The following is a 22,142-nucleotide window of genomic DNA, read 5'->3' as shown; positions in this document are numbered from 1 at the left end:
ATGAAATTTGAAAAAGATTTTAAAAAATGTGGAAGGATTGGAAGATTCCATTCTGCCAAACAGCGAGACTAATTATTTAAAAAAAAAGGTTGAATTCCCACTAGATTGTTTGTTTATAAACATTTGATTAATTTATTGCTAAACATTTTACGTGTAACCGATCATACATGCATATATATTATTGGAAAAGATATCTATAGATTTCACTTTATACAATGGTGAGTAGATATGATGGTAATACGGTTTTTTAATCTTTAAGCAAGTGGTTAGGAGTTTGACTTTTAATTTTGTATATATGAAACGAGTTAAGTTAAGAAAAGTCTATCATTTATGAGTAATGGATGTTCTTAATTTCATACAAAAATGTGAACAAAATGCTAAAAATGTAGAAACAACTGAGTATAACTTTAAAGAGATTTTTTCCACCAACGGCAAAGGTTTTTTCAAGATGACACAAAAAGTGGGTTTTTATTAAAAAAAAAAAAGGATCAAATAAACAAAATTTATTAGTATGCTAATCTTAAATAAAAATTTATTAATATTGATATTGATAATCTTATTAACCTAAGATTTTCGTTGTGCTTTAAGTGAGAAAATTTGAAAAGAAGGGGAAGCACTTTCAATTCTATCAAATGAGGTGCCAATTAAGGGCATGTTAGAACACGAGCATTCAGCACAAAAAATCAATAGCAATATTTTATTCCAATTATAAATTTTCAATTGTCGAGAGGAATTTTGATTTTAGAAATAATACCTTAACTTGACTTGTTTACTTGTGAATGGGTGAACATGAGTGGGAAAAATTCTCTATTATTAAAGCTAAGAAAACGAAAAAGAGTAGGCTTTTTAGCTTTTTCTTTTTTGAGTTGATGATAACCCCTTGTGATGAGCTTCCAAGCAAAACAACCATTCTACAAATCATTATAAAAAGGGGAAATGTCCACTCCAAGAAAGATCCAACAGCCAATATAATTCACAAGCTTTGGTATCACATTATATTCCACAAATTTTTTATTAAGATATTTGAAGTTGAAGATGGAGGAATAACTAAGGAAACTCTCTTATAGGTGAAAGTTTCAAATTGAAAAAAAAATGTAACAACCATTTTAATTAAACTAAATTATCTTAGTAATCAAGGTTATTTTGTTGGATGGATCAATTGAAGGGCCAAATGAAATTATTTTGGAATGAGACTTTTTGAATTTAGAAAAGTAGACATTTTAACTTTTTCACCGAGTCTTAATATGTAATTTTTGAAGGTTGGTAGAATATAATAAATTATAAATTTTTGAAGTTTATATAAATATATATATGTGCACATATGAGGCGGGGGAGGAAATAAAAGGGTTTCAGAGAGGCAGCCACTTAATTTTGAATTAAGGAAAGTGTTGGTAAATTTGGGGATAAGTTTGGGGATTTTGTTCATCAATTAGTTTGTACTCAAATGAGTTTATGAAAGTACATTTAGTGTTTAATTCATTTAGATTGCCTTTATTATGTGATTCGGAGTTTGGGTTTATATGTGAAAAGAAATATGATAATTTCACCAATTAAATTTGAATTTAATGGTTGTGTTACATTATTTTATTTAAGGTTGAATTGAGGATAACTAGTTTAATTTGTTGATTGAGATCGAATTTTTGAAGGATTTTGATGAATTGAGATTTGTACATGCTAAATCTTAATGACTAAGAATTAGTTAAGTAAAGATGCAATTTGGATTGGATAATTAAAGTGCATTTAGAACATTGAAGGTAGTTAAGTTTAAATGTCAACTTAATGGCAACGTCCTCTACATGCTTTGGTCATTAATATATTATGTTGTGTGTCTAATTATGTTTAATTGTATAAACTAAAAAATAGTTAAATCTAGATATTATTTCTCATATTATATTTGGTATAGTTAACTAATTTATTTGATTTTCTTACAAAAAGGAGTAGTATTAAATTACCACAATCCATATTTTTTATATCATCATATGGCCCTCAATCCTATTAAATCATACCTAAATATTTTTATTCAGATTAAGATACCACTCTTAACTTAATTATTTCCCCTATAACGTTCAGGCCACTAATCTTATTTGAGAGGAATCAAAACATATCAATTTACCTCAAGTTCCGTTGATGAATTCATTTAAAAAAATAAAATTATTGCTTTAGAGATTGTTAAAAAAAAAAAAGGCCCGAGGCAATCTTTTTTTTTTAAAATAACTTAGATGGTGAAAATATAAAATTTATACTAATAAATAATTTGACTTGTGTATATTTTGAATCTGTATAGTAGCGATAATATATGGAGGGGCCACGTGGCGCAAGAAAGTGACAAGGAGGATAAAAGGGCGGCTTTGGGTTGGCTTGCTGAATGGTTTGGATACGGAGAGGGCCACATCAGTCGGTGGGGCGGCTTTGGTTCCATTCAATAAATCTAAAACATCTCACAAATAACTTTTGATGTCACCACTTCTGAATTTTAGGGGTGTCATGTACTTCTTCAATCTTCTTCAACTGCCTATCACCTGTTCATGTTGTGTTTAATATAAAATTTATTCAACTAATTTAATTAGATTAAAAAAGTTAAGTAAGTTAGTTAACTATAAAAAATATGACATACTTTTTTAAAAATACTATAATTATCTTCCTTGATATCCCCTCTCCCTCTTCTACTTGATTATAGTTGAGAAAGTATCCATAGGAATAATTTAAGAAAAATTAACAAATATGAGAAATAAGTCTTATATTTAAAACTAAAATCAACTCAATAATTAAGTTCTAGATTAAGGAATGGAGGAGTATTTTTTTTTTTGGTATATAAACAATGTGTAGTAGTTTCTCTCTTTTTTAAATGAAAATATCAATTACATAACACGAAAAAAGAATTATACATCTAAAGTTGGCATGATGAAATTTAAAGAACAGGAGATTAGTAAAGGGAATTAGGTGAAAACTCCCTATTTGACAAAATTTATCGGTTGGCACAAATATCTTTGATTGGTCCAACGCTTCTTTGACTGTTCAACTATGCGCAAAAGTCTTTAGAATAGAAGGTATTTGCATATATAACTGAAAATTTGTTACACATAACTAAAAAAAAATTATACCCAATCAAAATAGTTGTATTCTCTCAAATTCAGACCTTTAGTGTCAAAAATTTTCTAAATAAGGGCTTTTCACTAAATTTTTCATTAATAAAACATAAGTTTTATTAAAAGAGCGACCAAGAAAAAATTGAAGCAGCGAACTGACATCTTTTTCTTAGATGCCATTGAAATAAGAAGGAATGAGCTCATAAGCGTATTGTATAAAAAAAACAATAACAAAATAAAAAGCTATTAATTTTCATTTAACTTTCTCTATCTCTATTTAACATTTCACTTTTTATTTAACTTTTTCTATCTCTATTTAATATTTTAGTTTTAATTAAATATGAATTTGAATAATACAAAGTTTTCAGTTTGATCTGATCTTTACTCTTTAGATGATCTAGATATAATTATTTGTATAGAAACTAAATTGCTAATAATTATTTGTATGGGTGGTTTGATATACATATATACATGAATCTCAACATTTAAGTATGGGAAAAGTAATCAAAAAGGTCTGCCCTTATCTCTTATATCTTAAAGGAAGCTAGTTTTCATTGCGGGCGGCCCTAGTTAGAAGAAATTGACCAATTAAAGGTGAAGTTTTTTTCTTTTTCTTTCTTTGTAAGAGTGAGTGCTACTTTTAGACTTACACACTCCAAGTGGTGGAAATGCATTAAAAGGAAGCTTGAAATCGAAAAAAGAATGAAACAAACACATTTTTTAACATTTTTTTTATTCCTTTGGCTATGTCATGACCTCATAAGGTAAGCCTAAACAAAAAGACAGAGTCAACTAGGCCTCCATGCATTCTTTTGCTCTTTTCAAAATTCTACCCCATTGCATCATTATCAATACACAAACAAAATATATATAATTTATAATTATAATCTTAAATTAAATCTAGAGTAAAAATCATACCAATTTCTTATTTATTATGAATGTATTATTGACTTCAATATATTAATATTTTTCCACATAACTATTTTTAGCTTGAAACCTTTTTTAAATCAAAAGTGCTTTTTTGAAATGGTGCATTTAGCAATTGAATTTGGCACGAATAAGTTCATGTATTGGACAATAGCATCTTCATGGACACCACTAATATTGGAAAGCACACACAATGCACCTCATGTTTTAATTTTCCTTTAAATAGAAAATTGAACTTTAAAATTTTATTTTTGTATGATTTTCTTATATTTATCACTATCAGATATCAATGCATAAGCTTTGCCCAACCCTCTCTTTTCCACTATATGGATCTTTCACTTTTTCTTTACTTTTTAATTTGAATAATATTTTTATTAATAATTTGATATATATTTAGAATATTATGGTTATAAATGTATTATAATTTCTTCAAAGTTAAAAAGTTAGTAATAAAAACATAAATCCTATACCTTGTCAGACCCAAATATTATAGGGACGATTCTCATAACATGATTTTTAAACTTCTAATTTTATTTAAGAAGAGTCAAGTCTCTTTTCACTTCGATCTCCATGGTTAATTAAACAAAATTTATTTTAATTTGAAAACAACAAAACTTAGATTAAATTACTTATGCCCATTAAGTCAATTCCATAAGTAAAAGCGTAAATATGCATTTTGACAGCTAATAATAATAAGAGTAAAATACTATAACCTCCCTTATATTTTGTCTTATTTACACAGATCTCCCCTCTATTTTGAAAATATACACTTAAATCCAAATGGTTAATTCCGTTAAGAATATTTCAAAAAAATATTTTTTAAATTCAAATTTATGTTGAAATACTTTCTATTTGCTAAATTACCCTTCATAATACTAAATCCCAAAATCTTGGTTAAAATTATATTGAAGAATTTAAGATTATTTTCTCCTTTAACTTAATTTTATTTTTTATTTTTAAAAATTGTTGTTTGTTTAATGTTTTTATTGTATTGGGCCAAAAATTAAGTGATTTAGTTAATAAAAACATAAATTTAAATGATTTATATAAGTTTCTAAACTCGTATAATTTATATTATGTGATAAGAAAATAAGCATTCAAAATATTTTCTAGCCATTTAAAAAAAATCTTAATTTTCAATATTTCATGAGAAACTAAATTTATATAATTCTATAATATAATTGAAATTAAAATTTTTATAACATATTAAAATTTTTGAAAATACATGTATTATAATTATTTTTTGTTGTATAAAATTTTTTTTAAAGATATAAATGTTTAAATAACATTTATGTTAAAGAGGGATATTTTGGTCAAAATAAAAATTTGAAAGTCAAACTTAGCGGTCAACTAACAGTTGGATGGATGAAAATTGAATCTTAAAAATATAAAAGAGGTTTGTATAACATACATTTTAATTTGAAGGGAAGTTTATATATGGTTTCAAAATAGAAAAGAGGTTTTGTAATTTAAGTAAAATAGAAGGATAGTCAATGTATTTTACTCTAATAATAAAATAACAGGTATCCATAACTTCACATGTGAATTTATAAATGTACATACACATTTTAATAATGAATAATAAAAAAATAACCAGTATCAATATGAAAATCTACAAATCCTAATTTACATTATTAGAGCTGATGCATAAATTTACAAGTGTTACACATACACATTTTAACAACTAACAACGATTAAATAATGAGTGTGATTAAATTTTGACTTAAGTTTTATTCTTTAAAAGAAAACTATTCAAAGAAACGTTGTAATGTGAGTGGTGCCCATGAGAAAATGGGAGAGAAACCCTCCCACCAGGTGAAATTGGGACCATGTCGTCTTTATGAAGAGGTGGAAATTAAGGATAACCACGAGCTAAGGCCCACAAAGCAATTTCTCACAAGTCAAGCAAAGTACACGCAACTTGATCGATCCCTATATATCCACCTCAATATGTATGTGAAAGTGGTTCGGTTTCTGCCCTACTTTTCAACATTATATCTTCGTCAAATATTACGCACATATGATCAGTGTCATAGACTTATAATTAAGTACCAAACTTTGATTTGAATCTCACTTTTGAACGGTTACGCCATAAATGCATCTCCCAAAGGAATCAAAGTTCACAAGCATCAGTTGATCAATGGGCTGTACTGCATAATGGGGTAAATTAAAGCTTGTAATTTCCTGCTGTTCTGGCCATTGACAACATATACTCCTATGGTCTCATTTATCAAAAAGAGAAAGAAGATATTTTTTGATCATATTTATAGGGTACTGAGAGAAATTTTTTTGTATAAATATACAATTTCATCATTCATTTATTATTGTGTTAACTTTGTTTACATGATGTATAATGTATATTAAATAGGAATAAAGTTGAAGAGTTGTTGAATTTTAAATGAAAGTTAATGAAGTTTAATGTTTTTCTTGGTCTGTATAAAATATGTTAGAAATAACTTATAAATAAGATCATAAGAGTATGTAAATAGGCATAACAGACTCAGAGAAAAAGGGTCAACCAAACACATTATTATGGCATATAATTAATCCCACGCACGTTTATGATTAAGTTTAGTTGATAGCAATCTAACAACCGCTGTGTTAATTAATTAAGAAGCTCAAGGGAGAAAAGTTCATTACTTTTCCAGAATAACAGTTCTACCTAACGTATGGCTGGGAACATCCACCAAACCTAATGCAGTACAAGCTGAGAGTTTGGTTATAGCAAAGCCATGTGTGATTAGTCACTATAAGCCCCATCCTATTAAATAGTTTGTCTACATAATTGTGCTCTAAATTAGGAGAAAACAACTCTTCCAACATGCTTTCTTTTCCTTCCTTTTATAAAACTCATATTTTAGAGCTTACTTCTAGTGTGTTAAACCTATATTGACATGGGAGGAGTTTGATATTACTATTTGCAAGTGACCTTAGAGAGTTAGGTTGCAAATTTTGATACCTTATCGCTCAGAATGTTATGAGTCTCACATCAAAAAGCATCAGGAATGAAGTCTAGTTTATAATTAGTTCAAGCCTCACACAATAAGTGAGTCTTTTGAGGTGAGCTTTTCCTTTAAACTTATGCTCATAACAAAGAACTCTAATAAAGGCCTGAGACCAAGTTCATGATTTTCTTGGACTTAACATCTCTACCCGTGACGTTTGTAATACTACTGTTTTGAAACTTGATCCCAACATAGTTTACTTAATAATTAGGTGCATAATCAAACACTTGAAAATTTCTTATTCTATAGTTGTGTTAGCTGTATACTCTCACTGAAGGCCAACTAGATCGGTTTCTGTAACTGTTCATCCTTTTTGAGTTTTCCATGACTTTATTTAAGAGTGTCTCTTCGTAGAGTTAGTTTCGTTTCTTTGTCTGGGTTTTCTAAGGGAAGCAAACAAAACATTAATGAGTAGTTCAACCGTTAACTTGTGACTTTTACGAGGCAAAATCCATCTGCCATAGAATTTTCATTCAATTTGGGCATTGAAGATAGCATGGGTGAGACAAACTTCTGATCTAGGGTTTCAATGAAGTAAAGTTCCAGACATCTTAGAAACACAAAACACACACATTTGCCGACCATCCTTTTTATGGTAAAGGACTTTGGTTCACGCCATAAAGGTTATTTGATTCAAGCATGATGCTCTATTGGTGGCATGTGATTTGTTAGCCTTTAGAGAGATGCTTATGATTTCCACTTTCTTGGTTTGTCTTTAGGCCTTTTATTTAGTTCCTCTGTGGCCCATGCCTTCTTTTTCCACCATATCAACCTCCACGCCATATCCTTCCCTGAATTTTGTCTCTAGATTTTATCTTTATTTTCAAAGAAAGCTAGTATTATAGGTCATAATAATTTTATATTATTTTGAGATACTTTCAGGGAAAGTTGTGAAAAAAATAATAGTTAAATTTACAAAATAAAAAAATAACTTGAATTTGCAAAATTTCAAATTAGTCGTAATGACTAAATTGAAATTTTAAAACGTTGGTGACTTTACATATTGCCCTTTATTTTTTTAAAAAACAATAAGACACCTTACCAGCCAGTTGCTAAAGTTCTAGCACTAGCAGCTAGCTTTTTTTATTTTTTAAATTTTTTTAACATTCATAACGTGATTACAATTCTCATAACGATATTCATAATTCCATCAACATCATTTATCACGTGTTTTTCTTTTTTTAAATTGACATTTTTTCCCAACATCTGCAACTTTTATAATGATATTTATAACTCTATTAATGCCATTAATCACTTTATATAATATGTCTTTAAACTTAGAAAATTAGTGAGGCCTTAACCTTAGAGTTATGAATATCATTATAAGAGTTGACGATCATGTCAAATGTTGAAAAAATCAGACTTTTAAGACTTGAAAAACATGTGGTTAATAATGTTAATAAAGTTGTGAATATTGTTATAAAGAGTTATCATCGTATTATGAATGTTAAAACATTCCATTTTAAAAAGCTAAAAAATATATGGTAAATGATGTTAATAGAGTTGAAAATATCCTAAACTTAGATTCATGAAAATGATGTATGCATTCTATTACTATGATTCAGGAAAGGTTGCTACATATTTTTATTGAATTTCAAGGCGCTAAAATGTAGATCCAAAAGCCGGGTTTTATGAAGATTCTCGTGGATATTGTCTCGATTCGTGCAAATATTGATTTAATTTACGTTAAGCGAAAGTACCTTGTGTTTTCTAAATTACAGTTATGGCCCAAGAATTTTCTAAATTATGCGTCTACCCATAAGAAAACAAATCAATTTTGAAAATGACAGCACAGACACCTGGGAATTTTTCTCCCTACCCAAATATTTTTAAAAATTACATTATCCCAAAACTTTGTGAAATTATATTTTAGTCCCAAAATTTCCAGAATCCCTTTTTATCCCGAATCTCTTCCAGGATTATGAATATGACCATGAATACTTCTTAATTGTTTAGTTAAGTCACGAGTCTCTCCTAATTTCATTTTATCAGAAGAAACTTTGTAAATTTCTTATTTAGCCCTAGGGATCATGAAATTTAAGGCCTTTGGCGTCATAAGTACATTAATAATGGACAAGCCCTCATTAGTATGACATTATTGATGTAATTTCAGCTTTTGGAACTTAAGTGTGTGTCTATATACACACGCTTCAAGCATTTACAACGTCTTCAACTTTGTGGCTCATAGGTATGGATATATTGAACACATTACCAAATAGACTTTGTGTGAGGTTAATCCATTGGGAAATTTGAGCCGTCAATGAATATTGTTTTACCTTAAAGTTGCATATTGTTTGAAAATTTTATTTAAAAGCATATTGTGCACGCACAATTAATGGGAGAAATTGCATAAAGATTCTAAAAAAGTCTCTAAGCATCCCAAGGGATTTGGGTCTAGCGAAAGATTATCCTCTCACAATGTTAAATTAAGATTTAAATTTTTATTAGAAGAAATATTCATATTTAGTGTCTAGCAATCCTTCAAATAAAATTGCCTTTAATAAAAAAAATAGCTATGTTTAGCAAAAGCAAAAAAAAAAAAAAGGTCTGTGAGTTACTTAGCTAGAGAGTCTAAACTGGCATATCTCACTTCTGAGTAGTCATGTGCTTTTGAAAAGGCCCATGATAAGAAATGGTCAGAGTCCAACCAGATTATTTTGGTGTTCAACATTGAGAAATGAATCTACCCAAAAAAAAAAACACATTGAGAAAGGAATTAGGCATAACATCCTTAATTGAAAAAAAGGAATACACGAATTGAATATTTAAAAAATATCAATGAATATATCCATTTCAATTCTATATATAAGACATAAATAATGAAACCATATAGATCAAAACTCGACTAAAATTGCTTAAAAACAATTAATGCGTGAAAGTATATTTTATTTTTAAAAAATACTCTTATTTATGAGAATGTGGTGAATGAGAGCCAGATAATAAGTAGGGAAATAGGTGTGCGAGGTATATAGTGATATAATATGCAATCACTGTGGGCCAGAAAAAGGAGAAAGTTAGTTAAACTTTCAAATATTTTTTAAGTATATATAGTACTCCCTCCATCCTTTTTTAAAAATAATAATTACCATCCACTTCTTGTCTTTAAATATAAGCACATTTGTAAGTTGTCTTAAATTTTTGAAACAAATTTTTTGTTTTATTCTCATTAATTACTTATTTTAATACTCAATATATTTATTATTTTATTTTTCAGACTATTATCTCTCTCCATCACATATTTTCTCTCTGTCATAATCCTCTTTATTATAATAATTTTATTATTCTCTTTCTTATACTCTCTCTTCCCTTAAATAAGGGTATTTTGAGGAAAAAAACTTTTAATTTCTACCTATTTATTATTTTTAGGTAATTTTTTAACCTACGTAATGGAGTTTAAGGTTGTTTATAAAAAATGACGGATGAGGTATCTTATCAATAGAATCATGCTTACATAAAAACTGTATTTTATTCATAGGACCGAGAGGAATATATAAACTGGAAAGCTCGCTACTATTCAGTGCTTGATGACGCTGGCTATGGTGGGGCAATAGGGAATTGGGGAGCATATCTGGAAAAATGTTTCAGCATTTCAACGGGTTAAAGTCATATTGTGAGAGAGCGGGAGAGAGAGCATCTTAATCTGGAAAGTTTTGTCCTCTGTTTTCCGTTAAAATTTAATTGTGAGTATTCATAGTTTTATAGTTTAAACATAAGCTTTAAAAATCCCAAAATTTATACATGCCTAATTCACCCATTAAATGATTTGTTACTGTACCTGTTGGATTAACGGTAAAAAATAACTTATTTTCAATTTGACTTTTAAAAAAGATTAGATTGAGTAAAGTGATTTATGTTTAGAGTGACTTTTATAAATAAGTTATTTTATTAAAGTAAAAGTTGTTTAAATTGTAATTGAATAACTAAGTTTAGTTTGTAAAGTTATCAAAATGAGTAAAAAAATTAGAATTAATTAAAGACCATTGTGAAAAATAACCATACATCCCATACGGCCATACCTTGTTCTGCAACACCTATTAAATTTTCTCTTTCACACATTTCTTCGAACATCTTATGGGCATTTAAAATTAACTCATAAATTACCAGCCGCACATGATCGAGTTTTACAAAATTTTCTCAATTGAAGCTGTGAACAAAATTCAACTCATGATCACAACAAAACAGCATTAACCAAAAATACTTTATCCTCTCTCCTGCTTTTACGCATAACAGTTGAAATAGGAATGAGCAAACCCATGGCCACAACACACCAACAAAGCAAAGGAAAAGAGAAAGAAGCTAGTGAGTAGTGAGGTACAAAACAATAGAAGGAAAAGAGGGACATAGGAACCCACATAATGACCCTTGGCAGCGGCAATCAAAATCTCGCACACGCATACCCTAAAAAGGAAACAGGGAGAACGGAGATGAAGATGCAGAACTCACCCAAGTTCGACAGCCACACCCTGCATCTCAGCCGAGCCGGAGAAATCAACCACGAGGAGGACGCTAGATGAGATGGAGCTCACTTCTTCCTCAACTCAACAGCACGTGACGCAAAAAACGAGGGAAGAAGAGAGGAGAATTTTGGCAGCCCTGCAATTAACAGTCTCCACCCACCGCCCTAAGTACGATTGAAAATTCATAAGCACCGCGTATCCTACTTATCTAATCGTGCTTCTTGCTGCCTCCCCCCCCCCCCCCCAAAAAAAAAAACCAAAAAGCTTCTGGCCATAGGTCAAATAAGCCAAAAGCCTATCCAAACATGACCATGAGTTTCCAATCGCGCTTATGGGGTGAAAAGTAGCTTTTTCTAGCTCAGAACGCGATGCCAAACAGAGCCAGTACTTTCTTTTATTTTTAATATAAAAATTGATTGACTAATTTAATCAGATCAAACAAATTTGTTAAATTAGTTATTTATAATAAATAAGTAATTTTTTAAAATACTGTTGCTAATCATATGTATTAATTAGAATTATTATTCGATGAAATTTTTAATATGCGCAATTATTACAAAAACTACTTTAAAAAAATAAATAAACATGAGAGATAAAATGGATTAAAATCTTATATTTAAAACTAAATTGAATATCAAATTAACTTTTATGTTAAAGACCGAAAGTAGTATTTTATAAAGTAGGCCATAACAAATGTGAGCTTGCAAATAATCTTCGTAACAAAACATTTTAGGTCCTTCAGATCCTATGGTCTTTGAAAAAAGAAAAGAGTCCTTCAAATCCCTTCTATTGTCGTTTTCACTTTCCATATATCCTCTTCCGTGTATGCATGTTCTGATTTTATGCCTAAGAAACAGAACAATCAAGCATTGTATCTCCTAAATTGAACCATTTCATATTCATGGGACAACTGCAACGATTGTGACAGTATCATGTCACCTTGCTTGGAAAAAAAAAGAGAGTAACAACACATATACAAAGAAACCAATAAGCTATTAATTAAGATAACAAGTGATCTTATCTTCACAGGGAGTAAAACACAAATTTAAATTCTGAAAAACGTATTTGTTAGGAGGATTTTAACCTTATCATTCTTAACCTAATAAATATTAGTTTCAAATTCAACATAATTTAGAAATATATTGAGTTATAACAAGGAAAAAAACAAAAACAAAGAAATTCAAGAGGAAGAGAAAAATGACAAAAGGCAAATATGAACAACACAATGCCGACAAAGCATGAAACAACCTAATTCACAATCCTCATCATGCAAAAGACCAAGACAGTGGGATGCCTCTTGATGGTTTTGCCACATGGCCAATTAATTACCCTCCAATGTATAATATCACTCTCACAACTTGGGCGCTCTCCTGGGGCCCACTAGCCGGAGTGCTTTGCATTTTGCCTTGCGCCTTGTTCCTCAAGATCCACATATTCCTCTTTTGGTTCCCCCACGCCCTCACAACCTTCGTTTGAAGTCTCAACTTTATTACCACCAAATACTATCAGATTTAGGTTTAGTAAGAGGGACTAGTTCCTCCCAACATAACTAATTAATGTTAAAGTTACTACCGAGAGAAGCATTCACATTTAATATATGATAATATCTTGTATAGGATTACCTTCAATAAAAAGATACAAGCGCATAACAAAAAAAGCTTTATTACTATTTTTTCAAGGAGAAATGATATTTAACTACTAAAAGAATGAATTAGTGACTGTTAGGTTTTTCTAAAAAAGAATTCTACAAAATTAGTTGTAAATAACGATTCAGTGATAAATAGAAATCTCAATTTCAATGCCTTATTTATAATTGAAATTCCTGAATTTATAGATATTTAACCCAATATTTTCAACTCATTTTTTTAAAAAAATTATGAAGAACATAACTATCATTAATTTACCTTTTTATGACCCATATCTTACTCTCCTTTCTTTTTAATGTTACCGTCTTGTATTGAATGATATCAAGTTGGATTTAAATATTGTTATATTTCATTAGCATATAACTTTTAAAACGTAATTTTTCTACACTCAAGATTTAAACTTTTGAACTTATTTTTAATAAATAAATTCCTTCCGCTTATTTAATTATTGTTAGCAACTTCATTAGTATTTTAACGGTGGACAAAAAGTATGATTATTTTAATAATATAGTACTCCTCCGGTCTTTATTATAAGACCCAATTTGACTTTTTATTTGGTCCTAATTATAAGACCCAATCCATTTTCTCTCTTATATTTATGTATTTTTTTCCAAGATAATCCTTCTAATAATGATAGTTTTAGCCAATATACTTAATTAGCAAGGATATTTTAGGAATAACAATACTTATTTATTATAAATAACCAACTTAACTTACTTCCTTAATCTCCTCAAATAAGTCAATTGGGTCTTATAATTAGGACCGGAGGAGTATCTCGCATATTTTAAATTCTATTAAAATTACAAAATTCCAATTGTATTTTTTATAAGATACATAAAGAATTATACATTAGTTAAAATATCTGTTACGCTTTGATCAAATTTTATAATTTTTTAGTAACATATATTATTCATCAAAAATGAAAATCTAAAATGAGAATACAATGTGTCATCTTCCATTTCCATGGAAGATTCTTTGTAGATTCCTAGGAATCATCCTCTTCTTCCCCACTTCAACCTCTTCCCGCATGATAACTAAATCTCCAATCTCCCCATCACAATCCAATAGGACACCATTTTAGTGAGCCTGTTTTCATGATTTAGTGAGTCCGTTTTTATCTTTAGTCATCTAAAATAATTTTAGAAATATAATGAGGTCGAAACTTTTAAACATTATAAAATATATAGTTTGATATTACTCCAACTAATGATTAGTACTGTTACTGGAAGCATTATGAAATTGTGAGAAATACTGGCTCAAATTTTATTAATATTTTTAATTATGTATGTGGCGGAAAAATGGAAACTAGTTTTAATTTATTCTCAATTGATTGGTATTATTTATGATAAATTTTATTATTGGTTGTTTGACTGAATTTTTAATGTGCTTGAAGAGCGAAAAGCTGTGGCTGAGGTCGGTGGTGATTTGATTCTGATAACATTAATAATTCATAATATGTTGAATGGCGGAACAGGTCTTGTGTTTTGTACCTTTTTTTAAATGAATTTTATTCGGGCAAAAAATGAATTATATTGATGTCTTATCAATCTCATCATTTTATTATCAATTCTATATCAAAAATAAAGGAAAAACTGAAAAAAAAAATTTTTATTAATAAGGAATATTTAATAAATTTTTATATGTAAGAAACACCGGTACTCTGAAAATTTTGTACACATAAAACCATTATTCTAATTTAGATCGTTCAAGCTGGTAAAATTTTTAATGAAAAATTTTTCCTCAATTTTTTTCAGAATTAAACTAGACGTGAGCTTTATCCATAAAATTTAAGAAATGAGCCCTACTATATAAATCTACTAGTAATAGTATTTTTCTCTCATTATTTCTTTTTTCTTTTGCCAATTGCATCAGCTTTTTTAATGTGGTTTTTTTTAAAAAAAAATCTAACAATTGAGTCTTTTTCATTTAACCCAACCATAGTGTTAACTTAGATAACTATTTGAGTTTACCTAATCATCGTGACGCATTATTGAGTTTACATAATCATCTTGGCGCATTATTGAGTTTACATAGAGTTAACTTGGATAACTATTTGAGTTTACCTAATCATCTTGACGCATTATTGAGTTTACATAATCATCTTGACGCATTATTGCATCCAATTGAAAATAGCTCTATCAAAATAATTTTTCCCTTGGTTAAGAGAGGTCATATAATTTATCATAAATTTCATTAAAAAAATTGCGAAATTTTTTTTTTTTGTCTTAGTGCTGGATGCACCAAAAAACTATTTTTGGATGCTAGTCGCATCTAAAAAAAATACTTTAAGGTGCTGAGTGCACAAAAAAATATTTTATCGTACTGGATGCACCTAAAAAAATATTTCATAGTGTTAGATGTACCACAAATACTCTAGGATGCCGAATGCACCCAAAAAAATATTTCAAGATACTAGATACACTTTAACCCAAATTAGTTATATGCAGTATTTTTTATTTTCACATGGTTGAATATAAGTTGCATATGCATAAACTTGAGTTCTTAAACAATTTTATGTGCCATTGGATAACAAATTTTGCAACAGAGATTTTTTTTTTGTTGAAAATTTCCCCTTCATATATACTACCTCCGGTCCTATATATAAGAGCTAGTTAACTAATTTGAGTAGATTAAGGAAATAAGTCAAGTTAGTTATTTGTAACAAATATGTGTTGTCTTTTCTAAAATATCTTTGCCAATCAGATTTATTGGTTAAAACTATTATTATGAAAATGACTACTTTGAAAAAAAATAAATAAATATGAGAGACAAAATAGATTGGAGTATTATATTTAGGGTCAAAATAAAAGTTAAATGAGATCTCTTTTATATTAAGAATTAGGTAGTACTCCTCCGGTCCTTAATATAAGACCCATTTAACTAATTTGATTAGATTAAGGAAGTTAGGTAAGTTAGTTAATTATAAGAAAAGTGACACATTTTTCCTAAAACACCATAATCATCTTTCTTAATACCCCATCCCCCTCTTCTACTTGATTATAGTTGAGGGAGTATCCATAGGGGTAATTTAGAGAAAATTGATAAATATGAGAAATTGGTCTTATATTTAGGACCAAAATCAACTCAAGAATGGGTCCTATATTAAGGACCGGAGGAGTATATATATAAATTATCTAGAAGCACTGTTGTTGAACTGTTGAACAGGTGAAATTTCAAATTTGGACATGATTTTTTTAATGAAAGACAGGACTAAAGCGGAGAAATGCAACCAATGAAAAGTTGGTGCTGTGTAAGCAAGGGGTAGGCAGAGAGGGTGCCACCTAGTTCTTCCCCAAGCAACTACACTGAGCCACATAGTCGCCTCCGTTCGTTTTCAAAACTAATCCTTTAATTTAGTCTTAACTGTGACCCATTTTTAATTAAATGCCATTAATCACCGAATATGCCTTCTCCCAAATTCTCTATGCCTCTCCCTTCTAGCTTCGGCGACTCATTTTTGCCCTTTTTCCCCCCCTAGAAACCCCACTTCCTCACGCCAAGCATATCCCCTTTAATATTCTACCGATTCCCCCATTATAAAAAACCGCTCACTCCCTTTCTACCTTCTCATCTTCCTCGTCACTCAGATATTTTTGCTCTTCCTTTCGATTCGATTTTCTCTGTCGTTTTTGTTTCTGCGATTCAATTTCTCGCAGATTTTTTGTTTTCCTGTTTTTGGTTTTTCTTTTTGAGAGTTGAGATCTGTCGGGAATGAAGTTCGGGAAGCGACTGAAGAAACAGATTATGGAGTCGCTGCCGGAATGGCGCGACAAGTTCCTGTCGTACAAGGAGTTGAAGAAGCTGGTGCGGCTGATATCGGAGGCGCCGCCGTTGCCGGACGGAGAGAGGGAGTACGGGAAGGCGGAGGCTGAGTTTGTGTATCTGTTGAACAACGAGATCGACAAGTTCAACAACTTCTTCATGGAGCAGGAGGAGGATTTCGTGATCCGGCACGAGGTATATATGTTGCTAAATCGAATTCTGAATTTGATGCTGATGAATAATTTAATTGGTTAATAGTTGTAATCATGATTCTGAGGAATTTTGCAGGCGTTGGAAGAGAAGATGAAGGAAGTGAGAGAGAGATGGGGACCAAATGGAAGTGAGGCTTCAGAAGCGAACTACAGAGAGGAGATAGCGAAGATCAGAAAAGATATGGTTGATTTCCATGGCGAGATGGTCCTGTTAGTTAATTACAGTAGCATCAATTACACTGGTATCCACTACTTTTCTTCCTCTTTTTCTTATTAGAAGCATGCTTTTGTTGTGACTAATCTTGTTTTAGTGCTAACAACGGAAAATCATTTTTTTCCCAAAAAAAGAGAGAAAAAGAATATGTTTAATTTAAAGTAGGTGTGGATAAAAGTAGAATATTTGAGCTCGTGGACTTGAATTCAGGTTCATGCAACTTGTCAAGTTTGTGTTCGGATTTTAACAACACTGGCTTATTCTTTTCTCTGTTTTTTTTAAAGGAATATTTATATTTATTTAGTTTGATTGGTCTAGACTCTTTCTTTTGTTTTTTTTTTAAAAATTTAATTTAACTTACATAATACGTTTTCAGGTGTAGAAATTTTCTGAGCTCGGATGTGATTTAATTATTTTTTTATATGATATTCCTTGATTTTGTGTTAAAAATATGGCATAAAGAATTATTTCTTTGCTCCCGAAATTTTGGAAGTATGTTCATAATTTGTAGTTGTTTAATTATTTTTATTAATCCTTTTTGGAAAAATCACAAAAAAAAACCATCGAATTAAAAAAAAAATACAAATTGGAACCCATGATAATATTAGTATAAGTTTTGATAACAATTTTTGTGAATCAGTCAGTCCCTGTGCGTAATTTTTCGAATTCCACAGTCTTTTTTGTGTGGTTTTCTTACCTTTTTTTTATATAAATTTTAAAGAGTCAAGAGGCGCATGTTTTTTTTAATATAAGAGTTAATTGTAAGTTTATTTTAGTTTTAAATATAAATTCTCAATTTATTTTTGTCTCTTAAATTTAAATTCTTCCTATTGAATGCATATATCAAAGGGTTTTTTTTTTAAAAGAAAAAATCTAACGCAAATGATTAAGAAGCATACTTTTAAAAAACTAATATTTATTATTAATAATTAAGTTAACTATTTTTTGGCTCTTTCACTTATTTAGCTTAAAATTCATTGGGGATTTGTTAGTAACCATCTTAAAGAGGTGTGGACCCAGGTCCCATACAAATGCAATTTTCTTGCTCGCTTTTTATTGGGCTTTTCTTTTTTAAAAAAAAAAGATGGCCTGCACCCAAACAAAGAACGTGAGGGCCTTGATTATCGTGAAGATTTATTAGGCCTTGTGGTTAAGCCCGGAATAAAGTAATGGGCGTGTTTGTTCTGTTTGAAGGATTGGCAAAAATACTGAAGAAATACGACAAGAGGACAGGTGGGTTGTTGAGGCTACCATTCATACAGAAAGTACTGGAGCAACCCTTCTACGCCACGGATCAAATCTCCAAACTGGTCAAGAAATGTGAGGGAATGATGGACGTGGTGTTCCCGGCGGCGGAGGAAGAACTGGCAGAGAGGGCCAGAGAAGCGAGAGATGCCATTACGGTCGCCGGAGAAGGCATCTTCAGGAACACCGTGGCAGCTCTGCTGACCATCCAGGAGATCAGAGCAGGAAGCTCCACTCAGAGTGCCTTCTCTTTGCCTCCTCTGAATATGCCTGATTCTCACCTCATTCAGGCCTTTCAGCTCAATTCCACCATCCCCACTAATTGATAATGATACTACAGATTTCATACTGGTCAGTTGTATACTTGCTAGGAGATCAGTCTAGGAATATACTTATATAAATATATATATATATATATATATATAAAATACACGCCAGCAGATTATGCAAGTCCTTGTTCCACAGCTTTGATCAATATGGTTTTTTTTTATAAAAAAAATTCATTTATAAGATCATACAAACTCTTGATCTTGAATCTTGTTGAGAGATGTACCCATATTTAATATTGGATAGTATTTTAAACAGAATTGTTTTCAGCCTCTTGAAAATTTAATTCTATCAGTTTTAACTAGATCTATTCAAGGGTAAAGATAAGAGTTTAGTCCGTTTAGTCCCCAATAGAAGTCATTTTAACTAATTCATCAATATTATAGTTAACTCATCGAACCTATTCTGAGAAATTGTCAGTCATTACAGTTTTATCAAATTTTCCATCAGGTTCTTATAATTTTTTTTTATTTTTAATTAAGTCCTTATTGTATATTTAGTTTTGATGAGAGGCCTTCCGTGATAACAATGTTAGTTTAAGCCTATGTGGTACGTCTTCTTGGTCAACTTCTCCCTCACTCCTGCGACCGGCCCATCAATATTCTCTCTCTCTCCGTACTCCTTTCTCACCGACGCCTGCCACAATCTCCTTCTTTCTCCTCTTGTCACTCTCTCTTCTTCCTTTCCCTCTACACCTTCACCGCCATGACAAACTCTTTCGAGAACAACAATTTCTTCATCGCTCCTTTATGCATTCGTGAACTTGAGTCAAGAGCTTATGAACATTTATTAATGAAAAGAAACTTCCGATGTAACATTTTGAAACCGAATATGTATGCCCAATTTGTTGTTTTCGGAGTTAAGGGGGTGTTTGGTCAACTAAACTATAGTTTTAAAAATAATTTTATAGTATATAAAATAAATATATAAAAAAATTTTATATCAATTTATGTGAAAATAATTTTTTTAAGTATTTTGGGGGTTTACCAAACCACCCATAAATATTACTAATGCCAAGGTTAGAGTTGGGGAGTTGGGCATAATGAAAAGTACGTGAGGAGAAATCCAACATCATGGGTAAATTAAGGAAATAAAGGCATGGAAAGGCGGGCAAGAAGATGATAATTTTTTTTTTTGGGTGAAAAGATTATGATTATTTTGTGGGGGGGGGGAGGGGGGATAGTGATCAGCAGACTGGGTAGAGGAGTGGGGGAGAAGTCAAGCCAAAAAAAGGAGCCACGTAAGCCTAAAGTAACAGTGTGATCACGGAAGCACTCTCCTCAAAACTAAAATTACAATGATGACTCAATAAAAAGAAAAAAAATCATAGGACCTGATTCGAAAATTGGTAATATTATATCAGGACTGGCAAACTAATTTTTCCAAGCTATCCAAATTTATTTATTTTTTTCAACTTTATTCATATTGAGTGAGGTTGTGAAAGAGAGAGAAACAGAATACATTGAAGCATTAATTAAATGGATAAAATTGACAGACTTTTAGCTGCTGGACTCTAGCCATCTATGGTGCAGCACTCCACCACTTCACCTAGCAACACGATACTTGTATGCTCTCTCACAATCCTATTTTCACAGTTTAGGCTGCCAGGATGTTTCAATTCATCATGTTGTCCCTTGCATGTCCATGGATTTAGCAAAAGTTCAAAAGGTTGAACTATTTGGGAATCTCCAGATCTAGGCTTATTTTCAACTCCCCAAAACATTTCATCACTTACTACACCATTTCTCATCTGTGGGTGCCTAGGTATTCATCATAAATCTTTTCTCGCTTGAACCTTGTTCTTAAAGGCTATGCCACTTTAAGGTGCTACTAAATGAAAGGATCTTATCAACGCCAATGAATGATACTACATCCAGTCTTTAATATAAGACCTTGTTTGATTTTTATTTTGATCCTAAATATAAGACCCCAATGTACTTTGTCTCTTATATCTATGCATTTATTCCCAAGGTAGTCCTTTTAATAATGATAGTTCTAGCCAATACATTTGATTAATAAGGATATTTTAGGAAAGACAACACCTATTTATGACAAATAACTAACTTAATTTATTTTCTTAATTTCCTTAAATTAGTCAACTAACTCTTATAATTCGGACCGGAGGTAATAAATCATAGCAAAGATCAAACTATTGAATTGAAAAAATTGGCTGCTATCATATAGCATTAATCACTCACTAAGTGAGTCATATTTTGAACCAATTCGTTCTTTTAGAAGCGATGTATATTATAGAAGTGGGAAAATTACCGTGAACCTTTGAAGAAGAAAAATAATTACTTAAAATCTTAATGACAAGTAAGTAGTTGAAACCTGTTATTATTTTCTATTTTAGAACTTGTCAATACAAGTTGCTTAGTTGTTATGGGGATTTTTTTTTGAATATGTTCCTTCCTTGATATTTTATTACAATTCTCCCTATGAAATTTGTTTAAAATTATTTTCTATGAATATATAAATATAATGTGTGTGTGTGTGTGTGTTTGAATCGTCTTTATAATAGATTATTATTTCCCGTCCAAGTAGAAAGAACAAAGATAAAATAAAAGAGAGAAGTATCTTTCCCTTTCCATTTTCAAAAGTACGGAGGGGTTTCACCATAGAAGAAGTGCTCTAGACGATTGGACATGTAGACTTCGAGCTCCAAGGTGACGGAATATTTCTTAAGAAAATGGAAAGGGAAAGATGTGCAAAAAGGTTACTATTTCTAAGCTAAAAAGTGTGTTTGGCATTGGTAGGTGCATAATTCGTTCTTTTTCTTCGTTCTCTCTATATTGACTTCAGAAGAGAGAGAGAGGGAGGGAGCGGACAAAGGCCACATGACATGAATACCCTCATTTATAATACTTAATCATGAATATTAATTATTTTAATATTGATATCTATAAGAGAAAGGGAAAGTTGGAAAAGAATCTCCCACTAAAAATTTTATTAGTGAAAATGACTTCGTAAGTTTTAACATATAGAAAGCATCAGTATTTTACAAATTTTATATACATTAATAAGTACTGGTACTTGATTTAGATCATTTTCATCAATAAAATTTTCAATGGTCCCAATCCAACAGAAATGACATTTTTAAAATATTACTTACTTTTTAAAACGTGGAAAAAAAATGAATTAAGAAAGGATAAAAAGTTAAAATATTTTATAACTTAAGACAAAATAATTATTTTTTAATAGAAATTAAAACACATTTCCTTAACCGATGTGAGGAATGCCTAAGCCCTTATATATATGAGG

The 22,142-nt window shown here is 30.4% G+C and overlaps 1 protein-coding gene across 1 annotated transcript; it reads left to right on the top strand.

The window, feature by feature from the left end:
* The first annotated feature begins 16,502 nt into the window (after positions 1-16,502).
* On the top strand, positions 16,503-18,956 carry LOC114713648 (SPX domain-containing protein 3-like). Its single transcript, XM_028898315.1, has 3 exons — positions 16,503-17,078; positions 17,172-17,337; positions 18,504-18,956. The coding sequence occupies exons 1-3, from the start codon at positions 16,833-16,835 to the stop codon at positions 18,878-18,880; spliced, it is 789 nt and encodes a 262-aa protein (XP_028754148.1). The 5' UTR covers positions 16,503-16,832; the 3' UTR covers positions 18,881-18,956.
* The last annotated feature ends 3,186 nt before the right edge of the window (positions 18,957-22,142 follow it).

This window comes from Neltuma alba, unplaced genomic scaffold (assembly GCF_004799145.2).
Source record: "Neltuma alba isolate B1F8T4 unplaced genomic scaffold, ASM479914v2 tig00011442_pilon, whole genome shotgun sequence".
NCBI classification, from domain to species: domain Eukaryota; kingdom Viridiplantae; phylum Streptophyta; class Magnoliopsida; order Fabales; family Fabaceae; genus Neltuma; species Neltuma alba.
Note: the sequence above shows the minus strand (reverse complement) of the source record. Positions and strands in the feature narration are given on the sequence as shown.

Coding starts and splice junctions, on each gene's coding strand:
- LOC114713648 (XM_028898315.1), top strand. CDS start 16,833: ATGAAGTTCGGGAAGCGACTGAAGAAACAGATTATGGAGTCGCTGCCG. Junction 17,079..17,171: donor ATTTCGTGATCCGGCACGAG/GTATATATGTTG, acceptor GGAATTTTGCAG/GCGTTGGAAGAGAAGATGAA. Junction 17,338..18,503: donor CAGTAGCATCAATTACACTG/GTATCCACTACT, acceptor TTCTGTTTGAAG/GATTGGCAAAAATACTGAAG.